General features: G+C 41.7%; 1 protein-coding gene and 1 long non-coding RNA gene across 2 annotated transcripts; both read right to left on the bottom strand.

The window, feature by feature from the left end:
• Positions 1-9,840: 9,840 nt before the first annotated feature.
• LOC110501328 (5-hydroxytryptamine receptor 3A) lies at positions 9,841-12,218 on the bottom strand. Its single transcript, XM_036989290.1, has 5 exons — positions 12,050-12,218; positions 11,590-11,762; positions 11,143-11,353; positions 10,394-10,597; positions 9,841-10,139 (listed from the first exon to the last, which is right to left on the bottom strand). Exons 1-5 carry the CDS (start codon positions 12,216-12,218, stop codon positions 9,841-9,843), a joined length of 1,056 nt encoding a protein of 351 aa, XP_036845185.1.
• Positions 12,219-16,139: 3,921 nt separating this feature from the next.
• Positions 16,140-17,042, bottom strand: LOC118943893. Its single transcript, XR_005039281.1, has 3 exons — positions 16,964-17,042; positions 16,722-16,766; positions 16,140-16,447 (listed from the first exon to the last, which is right to left on the bottom strand). It is a non-coding gene; the product is annotated as an uncharacterized LOC118943893 (long non-coding RNA).
• Between the last annotated feature and the right edge of the window lie 4,451 nt (positions 17,043-21,493).

Genomic DNA, 21,493 nt, shown 5'->3' with positions numbered 1-21,493 from the left:
CCTTGTGCAGGTCTACAATTTTACCCTGATGTCCTTACAGAGCTCTCTGGTCTTGGCCATTGTGGAGAGGTTGGAGTTTGTTTGATTGAGTGTGTGGACATGGGGAATTTTATACAGGTAACGAGTTCAAACAGGTGCAGTTAATACAGGTAATGAGTGGAGAACAGGAGGGCTTCTTAAAGAAAAACTAACAGGTCTGTGAGAGCCGGAATTCATACCGGTTGGTAGGTGATCAAATACTTATGTCATGCAATAAAATGCAAATTAATTACTTAAAAATCATATAATGTAATTTTCCATCTCTCACAGTTGAAGTGTACCTATGATAAAAATTACAGACCTCTACATGCTTTGTAAGTGGGAAACCCTGCAAAATTGGCAGTGTATCAAATACTTGTTCTCCCCACTGTACATTGATGGATTTAATGGTATGTCTCCTCAGGTGAACTAGTTGAAAGGGATACCATGCTGTCCTACTACTCCTTACCACACCCAGGATGCCGTAGAGAGTGAAGTACATGCTGATGTTGGTGGGGGTTGAGAGGTTCATGACAGGTCGTATGGAGTACAACTTCATGACGTTCTCCAGGGCGGCCAGAAGGGATATGGTGTTGGGGTTGGTGCAGTTCACCACTATCTTACATCTCAGGCATGGCACTGGGGAAACAATGGTAACCATGCTGCTTTATATTGTGGTTTTGTTATGGTCCTGTGTTCCTCAGTTAGTAGAACATGGCACTTTCAACACCAGAGTTGTGGGTTCAATTCCCACGGGGGACCAGGATGAAAATGTATTCACTCTCTACAGTATGTTGTTCTGGATACGAGAATCTGGTAAATGAGGTCAAATATCTGATCATCTTCAGTGAAAAGTCTTTCATTTTACCAACTAATGGGGTTCTTGCATATTGTAGATATCATTATTAGAATCTTGTTTGAATGATGAAGACTTGCTACTTTTTCATATGATAGTGAAATTAATTGACTGCAAACCCAGAAATAAATTATGTTATGAACTTGATTGCTAAAGTAACAGCTACTCCAAGCAATATCAAAAAGTAAACATAAAACTAAAGAATAAATGAACACCAACTTTTACTCAACTAGAATATTTTAACTTTACTTAGCATAATTTAGTTGACTTTACTCATTTTTTCCCGTGTCCAAGCTGTACCTACCCTGTACCATGATGCAGCACATGATGAACAGAACCTGGTGGGAACTGACCCACCATCGTTGAGACTGAAATAGTAATTTAAAAAATCACTGTTAGGTTCAAAGGTCAAACTGTATTTTAGAGATACGGTCCATTGTTTAGTGTATGTTTGATAATTAATACAATGTGTATAACACCATGAATTACTTCATGAATTCACAACTTAATTTACCTCAAATGTCACTTAACAAAAGTTTTGAGCAATTACAGTAATGCATTGAAGCACAACAGACAGGAACGAAACATGTGTAAGGTACACCCCCCCCCCCCCCAATGTAACGAAAGGCATTAGAATGAAAGATATTTACCTCCATTTTGGAAAAATCCTTGGCTGCCATCAAACTGCAAGTTTTTGCAAACTACTGTTGACTGTTTCAATCCTAATGTTTGGCTGAAGAACTGTTTAGAGCAAAGCTTTGTTTCCTCAATCCCATCGATAGCACCTCTTCACCAGCTGGAACAAATTGTATATATACAGACTAATTTGCATAGTTAAACACTTATGTTGATGTATTGTCATGTCATATCATAATTTGCTGTTGGAGAATCCACAGAAAATCTTACAGCTCCAGACTGTTTTCAAGTTTTAACACAGTTCTCCTGCAACAAAGATCTCTGATACGTTAGAAGTGACACGAAGAGTCAGTGATTTCTTGATTCTACAATAAACTAAACATAGGAATTGTAAAAAAATTAATTAAAAATAAATATATATATTCCTAGCAATATTCCTAGCAACAGAGAAGACCATGAGTGAGATCCATAAACCTTGGGGCAAATGAGGTGGTCAGTAGAGCAGGTGAACTCTTGTGGTACAGAGCTACTTTACCTGCAGGGGGTTGGATACAAAACAGGCGTGAGCCACAGTAAATGGCTGTGGTGGAGGGTGAATTTGCCCCTAGATGCTGATCCTGAGTCAGTGTATCATTTTCTACACTAATGGTTAAGGTTAGGATTGGGGGAGGGGAAGCTGATCCTAGATCTGTACCTAGGGGACATTTCACCCCAGAGCTGTGGTGTACCAACCTATGCAACAAGTGCAACCAGTGTGCGTCGGACGATAGTGTACCACAGCTCTGCAGACAATACACGTACTGGGCTATGGAAATGAGCTGGGGGGGTTCACCTCAGCACACAAAGGAACAGGTGTCCCAATGTCCCCCCATTCAGCTCTCCCACCCAAGTCATTTGTTAAATAACTTGTGTTATGAATTGTATGGTAATGTTTATTCTCTATCTTGTGTCTGATACAATATATAGGCTGATCATTTAATTATAGATGGGTGATAATATGAGTCCTGGAATTAGTTCATGACCTAAGGAAAGAGGGATGGAGAGAGAAGGAGAGAGAGAGAGAGAGAGAGAGGGAGAGCAAAGGGAGAGGGGAGATGAAGAGAGAAAGAAAGAGAGAAATAAATAATGAGAGATAAAGAGAGAATGAAAGAGAGATGGTAGGAAAGACAAGGGTAAGAAGAGCACACACATAGGATTAAATGCTATAGTATCAATGGTACCTAATCAATAAGCAGTGTTGGAAATAGTACTACATTTTTATACGGAGTAAAAATAAAGAACATGACTGAAATAAAATGGGTTCATCCAGTAAAATACTACTTGAGTATAAGTTAAGTATTTGTTTGTAAATATACTTCAGAATCAAAGTACATGGAATTGCTAAAATGTAAAAGTATAAATCATTTCAAATTCCTTATATTAAGCAAACCAGACGGCACAATGTTCTTGTTTTTATTTATTTATGGATAGCCAGGGGCACAATCCAACACTCAGACCTAATTTACAAATTTTGTTTATGTGTTTTTTGAGTCTGCCAGATCAGAGGCAGTAGAGATGACCAGGGATGTTCTCTTGATAAGTGTGTGAATTAGACTATTTTCCTGTCAAAATGTACTTTTGGGTGTCAGGGAAAATGTATGAAGAAAAAGTACATTATTTTCTTTAGGAATGTATTTAAGTAAATGTAAAAGTTGGCAACAATATAAATAGTAAAAGAAAGTGCATATACCTAAAAAAAACAACTCTTAAGTAGTACTTTAAAGTATATTTACATAAGTACTTTACTCCACTGTCAATAAGGCCAAGGTTGTTCATGAGGGACATTGTCAACCTCCAAAAATGACAAAACTTGTATCATGCAACATAATACACTATATTGTGTCAAATTGCTAAAACCTCACCATTCAGCTAATGCTGCAGGCTACGCATGTCAAAATGTATCATTCCCAGTAATATAATACCGTTCAATTTCTCTAAAGTTCGTAATTCACGCTTGTAATAAGGTATTTTTAGAGGGACATTTTTATTTAAAAAAACATTGACAGATTAATACCTTTCTGTTTATACTGAACAAAACAGTATAAACTGTTTTTAACCGGGGGCACCGGTGAGTCAAGGTAATATGTACTGTACATGTCGGCAGAGTTAAAGTGACTATGCATAGATAATAAACAGAGAGTAGCAGCAGCGTAAAAGAGGGGTCTGGGTAGCCCTTTGATTAGCTGTTCAGTAGTCTTATGGTTTGGGGGGTAGAAGCTGTTAAGATTCCTTTTGGTCCTCTACTTGGCGATCTGGTACTGCTTGCCGTGTGGCAGCAGAGAACAGTCTATGACTAGGGTGGCTGGAGTCTTTTGTTATTGACCAAATACTTATTTTCCACCATCATTTGCAAATAAATTCATTAAAAAATCCTACAATGTGATTTTCTGGATTTTCTTTTCTCATTTTGTCTGTTATAGTTGAAGTGTACCTATGATGAAAATTACAGGCCTCTCTCATCTTGTTAAGTGGGAGAACTTGCACAATTGCTGGCTGACTAAATACTTTTTTTGCCCCACTGTAGGTGTTCCTTTTATTCATGTGGGAAAGGGCAGTCTTGAGTGCAATACATATATCATCATCTGCGGATCTGTTGGGGCAGTATGCAAATTGGAGTGGGTCTAGAAACATGTTGGTATTACAGATATCAGTCAGGGAGAGGTTAAAAATGTCAGTGAAGACACTTGGTCAGCGCATGCTTGGAGTACACGTCCTGGTAATCTGTCTGGTCCTGCAGCCTTGTGAATGTTGACCTGTTTAAAGGTCTTACTCACATCGGCTATGGAGAGCGTGATTACACAGTCGCTCGGAGCAGCTGGTGCTCTCATGTATGTTTCAGTGTTACTTGCCTCAAGGTGAGCATAGATGTAATTTAGCTCATCTGGTAGGTTCATGTCACAGGGCAGCTCGTGGCTGTGCTTCTTTTTATAGTCTGTAATAGTTTGCAAGCCCTGCCACACCCAAATAGCATTGGAGCCGGTGTAGTACGATTCAATCTTAGTCCTGTATTGACACTTTGCCTGTTCGTCGGAGGGCTTAGCGGGATTTATTTTAAGCTTCCGGGTTAGAGTCCCACTCCTTGAAAGCGGAAGCTCTATCCTTTAGCTCAGTGTGGATGTTGCCTGTAATTCATGGATTCTGGTTGGTATGTACGTACTGTCATTGTGGGGACGACATCATCTATGCACTTATCGATGAAGCCAGTGACTGATGCGATATACTCCTCAATGCCATCAGAAGAATCCCGGAACATATTCCAGTCTGTGCTAGCAAAACAGTCCTGTAGCTTAGCATCTGCTTCATCTGACCGAGTCAGTGGTGCTTCCTGCTTTAGTTTTTGCTTCTAAGCAGGAATCAGGAGGATAGAATTATGGTCAGATTTGCCAAATGGATGGCAAGGGGAAGCTTTGAACACATCTCTGTGTGTGGTGTAAAGGTGGTCTAGAGGTTTGAACACATCTCTGTGTGTGGTGTAAAGGTGGTCTAGAGCTTTGTATGGGTCTCTGTGTGTGGTGTAAAGGTGGTCTAGAGGTTTGTATGGGTCTCTGTGTGTGGTGTAAAGGTGGTCTAGAGGTATGAACACGTCTCTGTGTGTGGTGTAAAGGTGGTCTAGAGGTTTGAACACGTCTCTGTGTGTGGTGTAAAGGTGGTCTAGAGTTTTTTCCTCTGGTTGCACATTTAACATGCTGATAGAAATGAGGTCAAACTTATTTGAGTTTCCCTGCATGAAAGTCCCCAGCGACTAGGAGTGCCGCCTCTGGATGAGCGTTTTCCTGTTTGATTATGGCCGTATACAGCTCATTGATTGTGGTCTTAGTATCAGCATCGGTCTGCGATGGTATATAGACAGCTACGAAAAACATAGATGTAAACTCTCTTGGTAAATAGTGTGGTCTACAGCTTATCATGAGATACTCTACCTCAGGCGAGGTGCAAATCCTACAAATCCTCGAGACTTCCTTAGATTTCGTGCACCAGCTGTTGTTTACAAATGTACATACCCCTTGTCTTACCAAATATACATAGACCACCCCTTGTCTTACCAGATATACATAGACCACCGCCCCTTGTCTTACCAAATATACATAGACCGCCGCCCCTTGTCTTACCAAATATACATAGACCGCCGCCCCTTGTCTTAACCAGATATACATAGACCACCACCCCTTGTCTTACCAGATATACATAGACCACCACCCCTTGTCTTACCAGATATACATAGACCACCCCTTGTCTTACCAGATATACATAGACCACCGCCCCTTGTCTTACCAGATACACATAGACCACCGCCCCTTGTCTTACCAGATATACATAGACCACCCTTGTCTTACCAGATACACATAGACCACCACCCCGTGTCTTACCAGATATACATAGACCACCGCCCCTTGTCTTACCAAATATACATAGACCACCGCCCCTTGTCTTACCAGATATACATAGACCACCCCTTGTCTTACCAGATACACATAGACCACCACCCCTTGTCTTACCAGATATACATAGACCGCCGCCCCTTGTCTTACCAAATATACATAGACCACCACCCCTTGTCTTACCAGAGGCCGCTGTTCTATCCTGCCGAAAAAGCTTAAAGCCTACCAGTTGTATATTATTCATGTCGTCGTTCAGCCACGACTCTGTGAAACATAAGATATTACAGTTTTTAACGTCCCGTTGGTAGGATATAAGTGCTCGTAGTTTGTCTATTTTATTATAGATTGATTGTACGTTGGCTAATAGGACTGATGGTAAAGGCAGATTACCGTCTCGGCGACGGATCCTTACAAGGCACCCGGACTGTCATCCACAATATCTCAGTCTTTTCCTCCTGTGAATGACAGAGATGAGGGCCTTGTCGGGTGTCTGGAGTAAATCCTCCCCGTCCGACTCGTTGAAGAAGAATTCCTCCAGTACGGGGGGAGTAATCGCTGCCCTAATATCAAGAAGCTCTTTTCAGTCATAAGACCCGGTCGCAGAAATATTATGTACAAAATGAGTTACAAATAAGGTGAAAAAACATGCACAATAACACGATAGGTTAGGGGTAAAACGGCGGCCATCTCTTTCGGTGCGATTACTGCAGTACCACTGTAGACAGGGAGGAGGAGATCTACAGTACCACTGTAGACAGGGAGGAGATGTACAGTACCACTGTAGACAGGGAGGAGATCTACAGTACCACTGTAGACAGGGAGGAGATCTACAGTACCACTGTAGACATGGAGGAGATCTACAGTACCACTGTAGACATGGAGGAGATCTACAGTACCACTGTAGACATGGAGGAGATATACAGTACCACTGTAGACAGGGAGGAGGAGATCTACAGTACCACTATAGACAGGGAGGAGGAGATCTACAGTACCACTGTAGACAGGGAGGAGATGTACAGTACCACTGTAGACAGGGAGGAGATCTACAGTACCACTGTAGACATGGAGGAGATCTACAGTACCACTGTAGACATGGAGGAGATATACAGTACCACTGTAGACAGGGAGGAGGAGATCTACAGTACCACTATAGACAGGGAGGAGGAGATCTACAGTACCACTGTAGACAGGGAGGAGGAGATCTACAGTACCACTGTAGACAGGGAGGAGGAGATCTACAGTACCACTGTAGACCGGGAGGAGGAGATCTACAGTACCACTGTAGACCGGGAGGAGGAGATCTACAGTACCACTGTAGACAGGGAGGAGGAGATCTACAGTACCACTGTAGACATGGAGGAGATCTACAGTACCACTGTAGACAGGGAGGAGATCTACAGTACCACTGTAGACAGGGAGGAGGAGATCTACAGTACCACTGTAGACAGGGAGGAGGAGATCTACAGTACCACTGTACACATTGAGGGAACTGTACTGTTAGATTTCAGTGCAGCCTTTGATATTATCGATCATAACCTGTTGTTAAGAAAACATACAGAACCAGTCAAAAGTTTTGACATACAGTATCTAATCTTTCAAGGGTTTTTCTTTATTTTTTACTATTTTCTACATTGTAGCATAATAGAGAAGACATCAAAACTATGAAATAACACATGTTGAGTAATTTGGGAATTAAAAACATTTTAAACAAATTAAAATATAGTGTGCATTTTAAATTCTTCAAAGTGGCCACCCTTTTCCTTGATAACAGTTTTGCACACTAAGTTTTGCACACTTACTACTTATGCTGAGCAGTTGTTGGCTGCTTTTCCTTCACGCTGCAGTCCAACTCATCCCAAACCATTTCAATTGGGTTGAAGTTGGGTGATTGTGGAGGTCAGATCATCTGATGCAGCACTCCATCACGCTCCATCCTGGTTAAATAGCTCTTACACAACCTCTTATAGCCTTTAGCCCTACCCTCATCCTACTTCTCTGTTCCTCTGGTGATAAAGAGGTTAACCCAGGCCCTGTAGCCCCCAGTACTACATTCCCAGGTACTACATACCTATTCATTCGTTGACTTCTGTAACTATAAAAGCCTTGGTTTCATGCATGTGCACATCAGAAACCTCCTCCCTAAGTTTGTTTTATTAGCTTTTTCAAACAGAAATTTGCATCCTGTAGCACTAATTCCAAAAAGTTTTGGGACACTGTAAAGTCCATGGAGAATAAGAGCACCTCCTCCCAGCTGCCCACTGCACTGAGGCTAGGAAACACTGTCACCCCAGATAAATCTACTCTTCTATTTTTACCAATGACCTGCCACTGGCATTAAACAAAGTCTGTGTGTCTATGTATGCTGATGATTCAACCATGTTCGTTTCAGCAAACACAGCTAATGAAGTGACTGAATCCCTTAACAAGGAGTTGTAGTCAGATTTGGAATGGGTGGCCAGTAACAAACTGGAAGTGAACATCTCTAAAACTAAGAACACTGTATTTGGTACAAATCGTTCCGTAAGTTCGAGACCTCAGCTGAATCTGGTAATGAAAGTGTGGCTGTTGAACAACTTGAGGAGATTGAATTACTTGGTGTTACCTTCGATTGTAAACTGTCCGGGTCAAAACACAAAGATTCAATGGTTGTAAAGATGGGGAGAGGTCTGTCTGTAATAAAGAGATGCTCTGCTTTTTGACACCACACTTCAAACAGTCCTGCAGACTCTAGTTTTGTCTTGATTATTGTCCAGTTGTGTGGTCAAGTACTACAAAGAAAGACCTAGTTAAGCTGCAGCTGGTCCAGAACAGAGTGGCACGTCTTGCACTTCATTGTAATCAGAGAGCTAATATAAATACTATTCATGCCAGTCTCTCTTGGCTGAGAGTTGAGGAAAGACTGACTGCATCACTTCTTCTTTTTAGAAGAAACATTGATACTGTATGTTGCAAATTGCAAATGGTTTCCATAGTAAACTTGCACAGCTCTGACACACACACTTACCCCACCAGACACGCCACCAGGGGTCTTTTCACAGTCCCCAAATCCAGAGCAAAATCAAGAAAGTTAACAAATTATATAGAGACATTATTGCCTGAAACTCCCTTCCGTCTCATATTGCTCAAATGAACAGCAAACCTGTTTTCAAAGTAAAGCAACACCTCATGGCACAATGTCTCCCCCCTATCTTGACTTAGATTTTTTTGTGAATGTATTGACATGTAGACTATGTGTGACATTTTTAAATTGATTTAGTTCTGTCCTTGAGCTGTTCTTGTCTATTAATGTTCTGTATCGTCATGTTTCATGTTTTGTGTTGGACCCCAGGAAGAGTAGCTGCTGTTTTTGTAACAGAAAATGGGGATCCTAATAAAATACAACAAAATAACTTCCTGTATGTCGACACTCTACTCAAACAAGGATGTGGTTATTGGATGATCCCCCTACTTTGCATGTCATTGATCCGTGTCTTGCGTGACAGATCTTCATCTTCATCATCATTGATCCACCATCAACATTACAATTCAGAAAACGTCTCAGATGACCCCAATGAATTGTTGTTTGTAATGAAACAGTGGTTTTTGTGAAAGCATGTTTATTTGTCAAAGAAAAATATATTTCCTCTAATATAGTAATATATAAGTCAACACACTTACTCAGTGAAGCCAGAAGATCAAACAAACAATTGTTAAAGTTATGCTAATTTTAAGGTAATTGTTTTTAAATCTAAACAGCAGTTGACAACATGGGAGACTCTTAGGTCTTGTAGTGGAGGGTAAGCACTCTTTCCACACATTTTCTATCTAACACATAAATTTAGCCACCGATCGTGGAAAAATGCAGAGAAAATATAGGGAGCGTTACTTTATTCACAACGAATGGCGTTTAACCACCTATTTTTTGTAATGACATCACTGGTTGCACGAATTACTCCAGATGCTGATGATGACGATGAAGCTGAAGGTGATGAAGATGCAGTAGACACCAAACAGCAGCCGGTCGAGGATGTAGCCCACCTGCATCCAGTCCTGGGAGATCTGGTTCCCGTCCACATGCTGGGCCACCTGGAGGCGGATGGACTGGAGCTCATTGCCCAGATTCCTCAGCTCCGCCAGGGCTGGATCGCCTGCCTCTGCCCACATCTTACCTGGTTCTCCTGTTTGAACCTGTCTCTCCACCGTCACTAGAGGGCAGACTTTCACGTCTGTTTCTTAGAGACGAGGGAAGGAAGGGAGAAGGTGAAATTATGAATATACCTCCTAAAGACAGAAATGATTGGTTGTCTAAGGTCGGACCTAGTCAAGTGTCTGGAAAAATGTATCAGAGTGATTCCTGCATTTATGTTACTGTTCAGGCCTGTGATTAAATGCTTCACTATATTGCATTGGGTTGAACAAGTCAAGGATCTGCTAACTGAATGAAAGTCTGTGTAATTGTAAATCCCTGGAGGATCAGACAGGGTACCTCCTGCAACTGGATTGAGGATGATCTTGTCCTCTCCGGATTTCTGAGGCAGCCAGACGAGGGTGCCCATGAAGCGCAGGACGAGCACTCGGACCCAGCCAGGCACTGGGTGGAAGTTACTGGAGCCGACCAGGAGGTTGGTGATGAGAATAGTCTCCAGCAGGCTGGCCACCATCAGAGCCAAGCAGATGGCGAAGAACACATCTGCATGTGCGGGAGGTGAAGAGAGTAAAATATTCAGCCACTCTTAGGAGGACAAAGGAAGTGGACTTCAGCTAATTAAATAACACCTAACTCTATGACTTACGACAAAAATTGTGTTTCCAGTACACATGTTTTCACTTATCTTTTTTTGACCCCCTTTTCATGGTATCCAATTGGTAGTTAGTCTTGTCTTATCACTGCACCTCCTGCACAGACTCAGGAGAGGCTATCCTCTGAAACACAACCCAACTGCACTGCTTCTTGACACAACCCAGAAGACAGTACATCCAACCCAATGTGCCATAGGAAACACCTGCACTGCACCCAGCCCACCACAGGAGTGACTAGTGCATGATGAGACAAGGATAACCCTGCCAGCCAAACCCTCCCTAATCAGGACAATGCTCTGCGTCGCCCCATGGACCTCCTGGTCACAGCTGGCTGCGACAGAGCCTGGGCTCGATCCCAGAGTTTCTGGTGACACATCTAGCACTGCAATGCAGTGCCTTAGACCACTGCACCACCTGGGAGGCTCTCATACTCACTTATCAATGGTATGGTGCTTCCTGTGACTGGCAGCAGGTCATTCACGATGAGCAGGAAGACGGAGTAGCCAAAAATAAGGCTCATCTTGAAGGAGGAGCGGTCCACGTTCTGGGGAGGCAGCAGGAAGCTGAAGAGATCCACAGTGATGAGAAAGAAGCTGGGGATCAGGAGGTTCACCACATAGAGGGTTGCTCTGCGCCTCAGGACAATCTACAGTTCAGAGACACAACGGTCAATGTCAACCTTCAAGGGTGTTTTGGTGTTATGCAACATATTCCCATTTCAGACAAGACAAAGCCATAATTAGCCGGGTTAGCATCCTATGTGTGAAACATGAAGTACTCTCTGAAACAATTGTTATGCTCGGAATATAGAGAACCCAACGTTCTGTAGTAGTAGAGCCAAATTAATGGCATCTGAGAAATTGCAGTGCTTTGGGTTCGTACGTAGAAGCCGAGCTCATCATATGGGTTGCTTTCTCCCTGATCGGGTGCTGATAAATTGAACCTCCTGGATTTGATGTCCATCAGCTCCCACTCCCCTTCGGTGGACAACACGCTAATGGAGCGTTTCAGGATGTCCTCCACCTTCTTCCCTAAAATAATCCTTATGTCCGACACTGCAGGGGAGAAAAATGAATGGGACATCCTGGGATGAATGGATTGAACCTATATGGAAGCAGAACATAATCTGTACTGAGGGGATGGTAAACTTGGGCCTAACACCAAACAGATCCCTTGGTTGACACCGAGTAATTGATCAAAAACTCAGTTGAACCAATGGACCATCGTGTTTCACATCTATCATATCATTTCAATGTTTTTTTGGGAGAGAAGGAGCGATGGGTTTGGCATAGGATCCTTATGTTCAAAGAGGCCCTAAAGCATGGTTGCATTGACGTCTTACCGCGGTGGATGTAGGAGTTGAAGGTGAAGGTGCAGTTCTGGACGTCAAAGGGGAAGGTGTAGATGTCCAGGTTACAGGAGCTAACCACTCTGACAGGTTTGGCTTCTCGCACTTTACCAGTGTGCTTAATGTACACATAAGGGATGATAGGAGATCTGTTTTCATCCATACTGTAAAACAGGGTGAAACAATTTCAAACCATGGGCATGATATAAATCATATGTTTTATATTTTTTAATTGTGACTGAATCTGTTACAAGTGCAATAAAAAGGGGCAGAATTAAAATGTTTGTAAGGATATCCTTCCCCCCAAAAAAAATATAATAAGAATAATCCTATGAGTAAAACAAGAAGTATTTTCTGAAACAATAGTAATGCTAGAAATATAGAGAACTCAACGTTTGGTAGTAGCAGAGCCAAATTAATGGTGTCTGAGTAATTGCAGTGCTTTGTTTCATGCATGTTAATATTAGAAGCCTCCTCCTCCCTAAGTGTTTTATTCACTGCCTTAGCACATTCTGCCAACCACCAAAACCCCTGAAATTTCCATCCCTAACTATAACATTTTCTCACAAGATAGAACTGCCAAAAGGGGCGGAGTTGCAATCTACTGCAGAGAGAGCCTGCAGAGTTCAGTCTTACTATCCAATTTGAGCTTCTACTTTAAAAAATTCACCTTTCCAGAAACAAGTCTCTCACCTTTGCCGCTTGCTATAGACCACCTTCTGCCCCCAGCTGTGCCCTGGACACTATATGTGGATTGATTGCCCCCCATCTATCTTCAGTGCTTGTGCTGTTAGCTGACCTAAACTGGGACATGCTTAACACCCCGGCCATCCTACAATCTAAGCTAGATGCCCTCAATCTCACACAAATGATCAATGAACCTACCAGGTACAACCCCAAATCCGTAAACACGGGCACCCTTATAGATATCATCCTAACCAACCTGCCCTTTGAATACACCTCTGCTGTCTTCAACCAAGATCTCAGGGATGACTGCCTCATTGCCTGCGTCCGTAATGGGTCTGCGGTCAAATGACCACCCCTCATCACTGTAAAACGCTCCCTAAAACACTTCAGTGAGCAGGCTTTTCTAATCGACCTGGCCTGGGTATCCTGGAAGGATGTTTACCTCATTCCGTTAGTAGAGGATGCCTGGTTGTTCTTTAAAAGTGCTTTCCTCACCATCTTAAATAAGCATGCCCCATTCAAAAAATGTAGAACCAGGAACAGATATAGCCCTTGGTTCACTTCAGACCTGAGTGCCCTTGACCAGCACAAAAACATCCTGTGGCGTACTGCATTAGCATCGAATAGCCCCCGCGATATGCAACTTTTCAGGGAAGTTGGGAACCAATATACACAGGCAATATACACAGGCAGTAAAGCAAAGGTCAGCTTTTTCAAACAGAAATTTGCATCCTGTAGCACAAACTCCAAAAAGTTCTGGAACTCTGTAAAGTCCATGGAGAATAAGAGCACCTCATCCGAGCTGCCCTGCACTGAGGCTAGGAAACACTGTCACCACTGATAAATCTACGATAATCGAGAATTTCAAGAAGCATTTTTCTATGACTGGCCATGCTTTCCACCTGGCTACCTCTACCCCGGTCAACAGCCCTGCGCCCCCCACAGCAACTTGCCCAAGCCTCCCCCATTTCTCCTTCACCCAAATCCAGATAGCTGATGTTCTGAAAGACAATCTGGACCCTCTCTAAAATTAACCGCCAAAATTGTTGCAACCCCTATTACTAGCCTGTTCAACCTCTCTTTCGTATCGTCTGAGATCCCCAAATATTGGAAATCTTCCGCGGTCATCCCCCTCTTCAAAGGGGGAGACACTCTAGACCCAAACTGCTACAGACCCATATCTATCCTAACCTGCCTTTCCAAGGTCTTTGAACGCCAAGTTAACAAACAAATCACCGACCATTTCAAATCCCACCGTACCTTCTCCGCAATGCAATCTGGTTTCTAAGCTGTTCATGGGTGCACCTCAGCCACGCCCAAGGTCCTAAATGATATCATAACCGCCATCAAAAAAAGAGAGTACTGTGCAGCCGTCTTCATCGACCGGCTTTCAACTCTGTCAATGACCACATTCTTATCGGCAGACTCAATAGCCTTGGATTCTCAAATGACTGCCTCATCTGGTTCACCAACTACTTATCAGACAGAGTTTAGTGTGTCAAATCGGAGGGCCTGTTGCCCGGACCTCTGGCAGTCTCTATGGGGGTGCCACAGGGTTCAATTCTCAGGCCGACTCTTTTCTCTGTAAACATCATTGATGCCTCTCTTGCTGCTGGTGATTCCCTGATCCACCTCTACGCAGACGACACTATTCTTTTTACTTCTTTTTACTTTTTTACTCTGGACACTGTGTAAACTAACCTCCAGACGAGCTTCAATGCCATACAACTCTCCTTCTGTGGCCTCCAACTGCTCTTAAATGCAAGTAAAACTAAACGCATGCTCTTCAGGTGTCTGGTTAGACTGTAAACTCTCCTTCCAGACTCACATTAAGCATCTCTAATCCAAAATTAAATCTAGAATCGGCTTCCTATTTCGCAACAAAGCATCTTTCACTCATGCTGTCAAACATACCCTCGTAAAACTGACTATCCTACCAATCCTTGACTTCGGCGATGTCATTTACAAAATAGCCTCCAACACTCTACTCAATAAATTTGATGCAGTCTATCACAGTGCCCCCCGTTTTGTCACCAAAGCCCCATATACTACCCACCACTGCGACCTGTATGTTCTCGTTGGCTGGCCCTCGCTTCATATTCGTCGCCAAACCCACTGGCTCCAGGTCATCTATAAGTCATTGCTAGGTAAAGCCCCGCCTTATCTCAGCTCACTGGTCACCATAGCAGCACCCACCCGTAGTACGCGCTCCAGCAGGTATATTTCACTGGTCACCCCCAAAGCCAATTCCTGATCTTAATTATTTTGCCACTATGACCTATTTATTGCCTTACCTCCCTTATCTTACCTCATTTGCTCACACTGTATATAGACTTTTCTACTGTATTATTGACTGTATGTTTGTTTTACTCCATGTGTAACTCTGTGTTGTTGTTTGTGTCGCACTGCTTTAATTTATCTTGGCCAGGTCGCAGTTGTAAATGAGAACTTGTTCTCAACTAGCCTACATGGTTAAACAAAGGTGAAATATATATTTTTAAAAATATATATTTGAGATTCTTCAAAGTAGCCACCTTGACAGAAAGTGTGTGGACATGCCTGCAGTCAGCATGCCAATGTCCCCAGCACAAGGTGCACCTGTGTAATAATCACGCTGTATAATCAGTTTCTTGATATGCCTTGATATGCCACATGTGTCAGGTGGATGGATTAGGTAATCCATCCACCTGACACGTGTGGCATATCAAGAAACTGATTATACAGCATGATTATTACACAGGTGCACCTTGTGCTGGGGACAATAAAGGGCCACTGTAAAAGGGGTAGTTATGTCACAAGAGATGTCTCAAGTTTTGAGGGAGCGTGCAATTGGCATGCTGACTGCAGGCATGTCCACCAGAGCTGTTGGCAGAGATTTGAATGTTCATTTCTCCACCATAAGCTGCCTCCAATGTCATTTTAGAGAATCTCGCAGTACGTCCAACCGGCCACACAAGCGCAGACCATGTGTATGGCGTTGTGAGGGCTAGTGGTTTCCTGACGCCAACATTGTGAACATTGTGAACAGAGTGCTCTATGGTGACGGTGGGGTTATGGTATGCGCAGGCATAAGTTACGGACAACAAACACAATTTGATCAATTGTCAATTTGAATGCACAAAAGTACCGCAGGGCCCATCCTTAGGCCCATTTGTTATGTTTTTTTAAGGTATCTGTAATCAATATATACATATCTGTATTCTCAATCATGTGAAATCCATAGATTAGGGTCTAATGAATTTATTTCAATTGACTGATTTCCTCCTATGAACTGTAACTCAGTAAAATTGTTGAAATTGTTGCATGTCGCGTTTATATTTTTGTTCAGTGTATGTTGAAGTAGTTTTAGTGCCAAAAAAAGAGTTTAAATATTGGTCAAAAAAATGATACATGTCCTGATCTTTCGTTTATCTCTCAGATATAGGACAGACACTTTAAAACAAACTTCCTTTTCATCATTTTTTGATTGTGTTTTTCCATGTATTAGTCTGTTATTCAATGTGTTTCTATGGGCTAATATCAGGAAGACCAAAGTCAATGTTTCATCAAAAAAATAAGTATATCGTATCTATATAGACTATAGAGATGTTTAACTCACAATTCATTGATTACCACATCTGGTGACCAGAACCTTTCCCTGGGGAGAGAAATATTGGCAGAGCCGCATTGGACTGGGTCCCAGCTGAAAAATTCATTCTCCCATTCCTAAAACAACACATTAGCAACAATACAATATGTTTGTAAGCAGCATTTAAAATTATAATATGATGTTAGGATACATTCAAAGATTAAATGTATTTGGTTTGTTTTAACCAAATATATATTACTATTGCTATCCAGTACATATTGGTGCCCTAACAAATATGAAGTAATGTGAAGTAACGTGCTGTAGGAGAATCAGAAACCAAAGTGCACATTGATAATGACTCCCATACACTGTGTACGTATACTTGCAAAAATAATAAAATAATATGCTCACCTTCACCAGCCAAATGTAGGTGTACAACAGTTGTGCTTTTTCCTCCTGAAAAGAGAATTACTTTTTGTTGTAGGATACAAAGTAAAGGCAATAAAGACACATTTTCAATAGATCTACAAAACAGGATGTGGAGGAACATTCAGAACTATATAGCACATGTCAAATACATTGATGGATTTAATGGTATGTCTCCTCAGGTGAACTAGTTGAAAGGGATACCATGCTGTCCTACTACTCCTTACCACACCCAGGATGCCGTAGAGGGTGAAGTACATGCTGATGTTGGTGGGGGTTGAGAGGTTCATGACAGGTCGTATGGAGTACAACTTCATGACGTTCTCCAGGGCGGCCAGAAGGGATATGGTGTTGGGGTTGGTGCAGTTCACCACTATCTTACATCTCAGGCATGGCGCTGGGGAAACAATGGTAACCATGCTGCTTTAAATTGTGGTTTTGTTATGGTCCTGTGTTCCTCAGTTAGTAGAACATGGCACTTTCAACACCAGAGTTGTGGGTTCAATTCCCACAGGGGACCAGGATGAAAATGTATTCACTCTCTACTGTATGTTGTTCTGGATACGAGAATCTGGTAAATGAGGTCAAATATCTGATCATCTTCAGTGAAAAGTCTTTCATTTTACCAACTAATGGGGTTCTTGCGTATTGTAGATATCATTATTAGAATCTTCTTAGAATGATGAAGACTTGCTACTTTTTCATATGATAGTGAAATGAATTGACTGCAAACCCACAAATACATTATGTTAAGAACTTGATGGTTAAGGTATCAGCTACCCCAAGTAATATCAAAAAGTGAACATAAAACTAAAGAATAAATGAAAACAAACTATTACTCAACTAGAATATTTTAACTTTACTTAGCATAATTTAGTTGACTTTACTCATTTTTTTCCCGTGTCCAAGCTGTACCTACCCTGTACCATGATGCAGCACATGATGAACAGAACCTGGTGGGAACTGACCCACCATCGTTGAGACTGAAATAGTCATTTAAAAAATCACTGTTAGGTTCAAAGGTCAAACTGTATTTTAGAGATACGGTCCATTGTTTAGTGTATGTTTGATAATTAACACAATGTGTATAACACCATGAATTACTTAATGAATTCACAACTTAATTTACCTAAAAAGACACAGAACAAATGTTTTGACCATTTACGGTAAATGCATTGAAGCACAACACACAGACACACAACTTAAGTAACGTACAACCCCTAATTGTCACAAAAGGCATTAGAATGAACGATATTTACCTCCATTTTGGAAAAATCCTTGGCTGTCATTAAGCAGCAAGCTACAAGTTCTTGACCGTTTCGATCCTCTGGCTGAAGAATTGTTCAGAGCAAAGCTTTGTTTCCTAACACCCATCGATAGCACCTCTTCACCAGCTGGAACAAATTGTATATATACAGACTAATTTGCATAGTTAAACACTTATGTTGATGTATTGTCATGTCATATCATAATTTGCTGTTGGAGAATCCACAGAAAATCTTACAGCTCCAGACTGTTTTCAAGTTTTAACACAGTTCTCCTGCAACAAAGATCTCTGATACGTCAGAAGTGACACGAAGAGTCAGTGATTTCTTGATTCTACAATAAACTCAACATAGGAATGGTAAAAATAAATAAATAAATAAATAAATATATTTCTAGCAATGTTCCTCGCAACAGAGAAGACCATGAGTGAGATCCATAAACTTTGGGGCAAATGAGGTGGTCAGTAGAGCAGGTGAACTCTTGTGGTACAGAGCTACTTTACCTGCAGGGAGTTGGATACAAAACAGGCGTGAGCCACAGTAAATGGCTGTGGTGGAGGGTGAAGTTGCCCCTAGATGCTGATCCTGAGTCAGTGTATCATTTTCCACACTAATGGTTAAGGTTAGGATTGGGGGAGGGGAAGCTGATCCTAGACCTGTACCTAGGAGACATTTCACCTTAGAGCTGTGGTGTACCAACCTACGCAACAAGTGCAACCAGTGGGCATCGGACGATAGTGTACCACAGCTCTGCAGACAATATACGTACTGGGCTATGGAAATGAGCTGGGGGTTCACCTCAGCACACAAAGGAACAGGTGTCCCAATGTCCCCCCATTCAGCTCTCACACCCAAATAATTTGTTATATAACTTGTGTTATGAATTGTATGGTAATGTATATTCTCTATCTTGTGTCTGATAAAACATAGAGGCTGATCATTTAATTATAGATGGGTGATAATATGAGTCCTGGAATTAGATCATGACCTAAGGAAAGAGGGATGGAGAGAGAAGGAAAGAGAGAGAGAGAGAGAGAGAGAGAGAGAGAGAGAGAGAGAGAGAGAGAGAGAGAGAGAGAGAGAGAGAGAGAGGGAGAGCAAAGGAAGAGGGAGATAACGAATGAAAGAAAGTACCTAATCAATAAGCAGTGCTGGAAAAAGTACTCATTTGTCATTCTGAGTAAAAGTAAAGATTCCTTTATAGAATATGACTCAAGTAAAATGTGGTCACCAAGTAAATACTACATGAGTAAAAGTTTTTAAGTATTTGTTTTCATCATTTCAAATTCCTCCTATTAGGCAAACCAGACGGCACAATTTTCTTGATTTTATTTATTTATGGATAGCCAGGGGCACAATCCAACACTAAGACCTAACTTACAAAGTAAGCATTTGTGTTTAGTGAGTCCGCCAGATCAGAGGCAGTAGGGATGACCAGGGATGTTCTCTTGATAAGTGTGTGAATTGGACCATTTTCCTGTCGAAATTTGGTTTTGGGTGTCAGGGTAAATGTATGAAGTGGCAAAAATATAAATAGTCATATGTAGTACATATACCCCCAAAATACTCTTAGGTAGTACTTTAAAGTATTTTTTACTTAAGTACTTTACACCACTGTCAATAAGGTTATTCATAAGGGGCATTGGCAACCTCCAAAAATGACAAAACTCGTATCATGCAACATAATATACTATATTGTGTCAAGTTCTTAAAACCTCACCACTCAGCTAATGCTGCAGGCTTCGCACCTATTTGTCAAATGCATCATTCTCAGTAATATAATAACATTCAAGTTCTCTCAAAGTTGTCATTCATGCTTGTAATAAGGTATTTTTAGAGGGACATCTTTATTTAAAAAACAAACATTGACAGATTAAGACCTTTCTGTTTACAACAAAACTATGTACCATAAAACAAACCAGAAAGAACAAATTAAAAATACGTTAATCACAGTGAAAGAGGAAATCAATTTTAAACAGGTTACCTTTATGCAAATAAGTTATGCGGAACATCTAAACTGCAGTACCACTGTAGACAGGGAGGAGATAATATCATTGTTCTTACTGCAGTACCACTGTGGACAGGGAGGAGATAATATCATTGTTCTTACTGCAGTACCACTGTGGACAGGGAGGAGATAATATCATTGTTCTTACTGCAGTACCACTGTGGACAGGGAGGAGATAATATCATTGTTCTTACTGCAGTACCACTGTGGACAGGGAGGAGATAATATCATTGTTCTTACTGCAGTACCACTGTGGACAGGGAGGAGGAGACCTCCTTGTTTTTACTGCAGTACCACTGTGGACAGGGAGGAGATAATATAATTGTTCTTACTGCAGTACCACTGTGGACAGGGAGGAGATAATATCATTGTTCTTACTGCAGTACCACTGTGGACAGGGAGGAGATAATATCATTGTTCTTACTGCACTACCACTGTGGACAGGGAGGAGATAATATCATTGTTTTTACTGCAGTACCACTGTGGACAGGGAGGAGATAATATCATTGTTCCTACTGCAGTACCACTGTGGACAGGGAGGAGATAATATCATTGTTCTTACTGCAGTACCACTGTGGACAGGGAGGAGATAATATCATTGTTCTTACTGCAGTACCACTGTGGACAGGGAGGAGATAATATAATTGTTCTTACTGCAGTACCACTGTGGACAGGGAGGAGATAATATCATTGTTCTTACTGCAGTACCACTGTGGACAGGGAGGAGATAATATAATTGTTCTTACTGCAGTACCACTGTGGACAGGGAGGAGATAATATCATTGTTTTTACTGCAGTACCACTGTAGACAGGGAGGAGATAATATCATTGTTCTTACTGCAGTACCACTGTGGACAGGGAGGAGGAGACCTCCTTGTTTTTACTGCAGTACCACTGTGGACAGGGAGGAGATAATATAATTGTTCTTACTGCAGTACCACTGTGGACAGGGAGGAGATAATATCATTGTTCTTACTGCAGTACCACTGTGGACAGGGAGGAGATAATATCATTGTTCTTACTGCACTACCACTGTGGACAGGGAGGAGATAATATCATTGTTTTTACTGCAGTACCACTGTGGACAGGGAGGAGATAATATCATTGTTCCTACTGCAGTACCACTGTGGACAGGGAGGAGATAATATCATTGTTCTTACTGCAGTACCACTTTGGACAGGGAGGAGATAATATAATTGTTCTTACTGCAGTACCACTGTGGACAGGGAGGAGATAATATCATTGTTCTTACTGCAGTACCACTGTGGACAGGGAGGAGATAATATAATTGTTCTTACTGCAGTACCACTGTGGACAGGGAGGAGATAATATCATTGTTTTTACTGCAGTACCACTGTAGACAGGGAGGAGATAATATCATTGTTCTTACTGCAGTACCACTGTGGACAGGGAGGAGGAGACCTCCTTGTTTTTACTGCAGTACCACTGTGGACAGGGAGGAGATAATATAATTGTTCTTACTG

The sequence above is a fragment of the Oncorhynchus mykiss genome, chromosome 1 (assembly GCF_013265735.2).
Source record: "Oncorhynchus mykiss isolate Arlee chromosome 1, USDA_OmykA_1.1, whole genome shotgun sequence".
Lineage (NCBI taxonomy): Eukaryota > Metazoa > Chordata > Actinopteri > Salmoniformes > Salmonidae > Oncorhynchus > Oncorhynchus mykiss.
The sequence above is the reverse complement of the archived record's forward strand: the minus strand, read 5'-3'. Positions and strand labels throughout refer to the sequence as shown.

What these genes read in the sequence shown, in the direction of transcription:
- LOC110501328 (XM_036989290.1), bottom strand. Translation starts at nt 12,218, where the DNA reads ATGGATGAAAACAGATCTCCTATCATCCCTTATGTGTACATTAAGCAC. An exon ending in CAACTCCTACATCCACCGCG is followed by an intron (nt 11,763 to 12,049) that starts GTAAGACGTCAA and finishes TCTCCCCTGCAG; the next exon opens with TGTCGGACATAAGGATTATT. An exon ending in ATGATGAGCTCGGCTTCTAC is followed by an intron (nt 11,354 to 11,589) that starts GTACGAACCCAA and finishes TCTGAACTGTAG; the next exon opens with ATTGTCCTGAGGCGCAGAGC.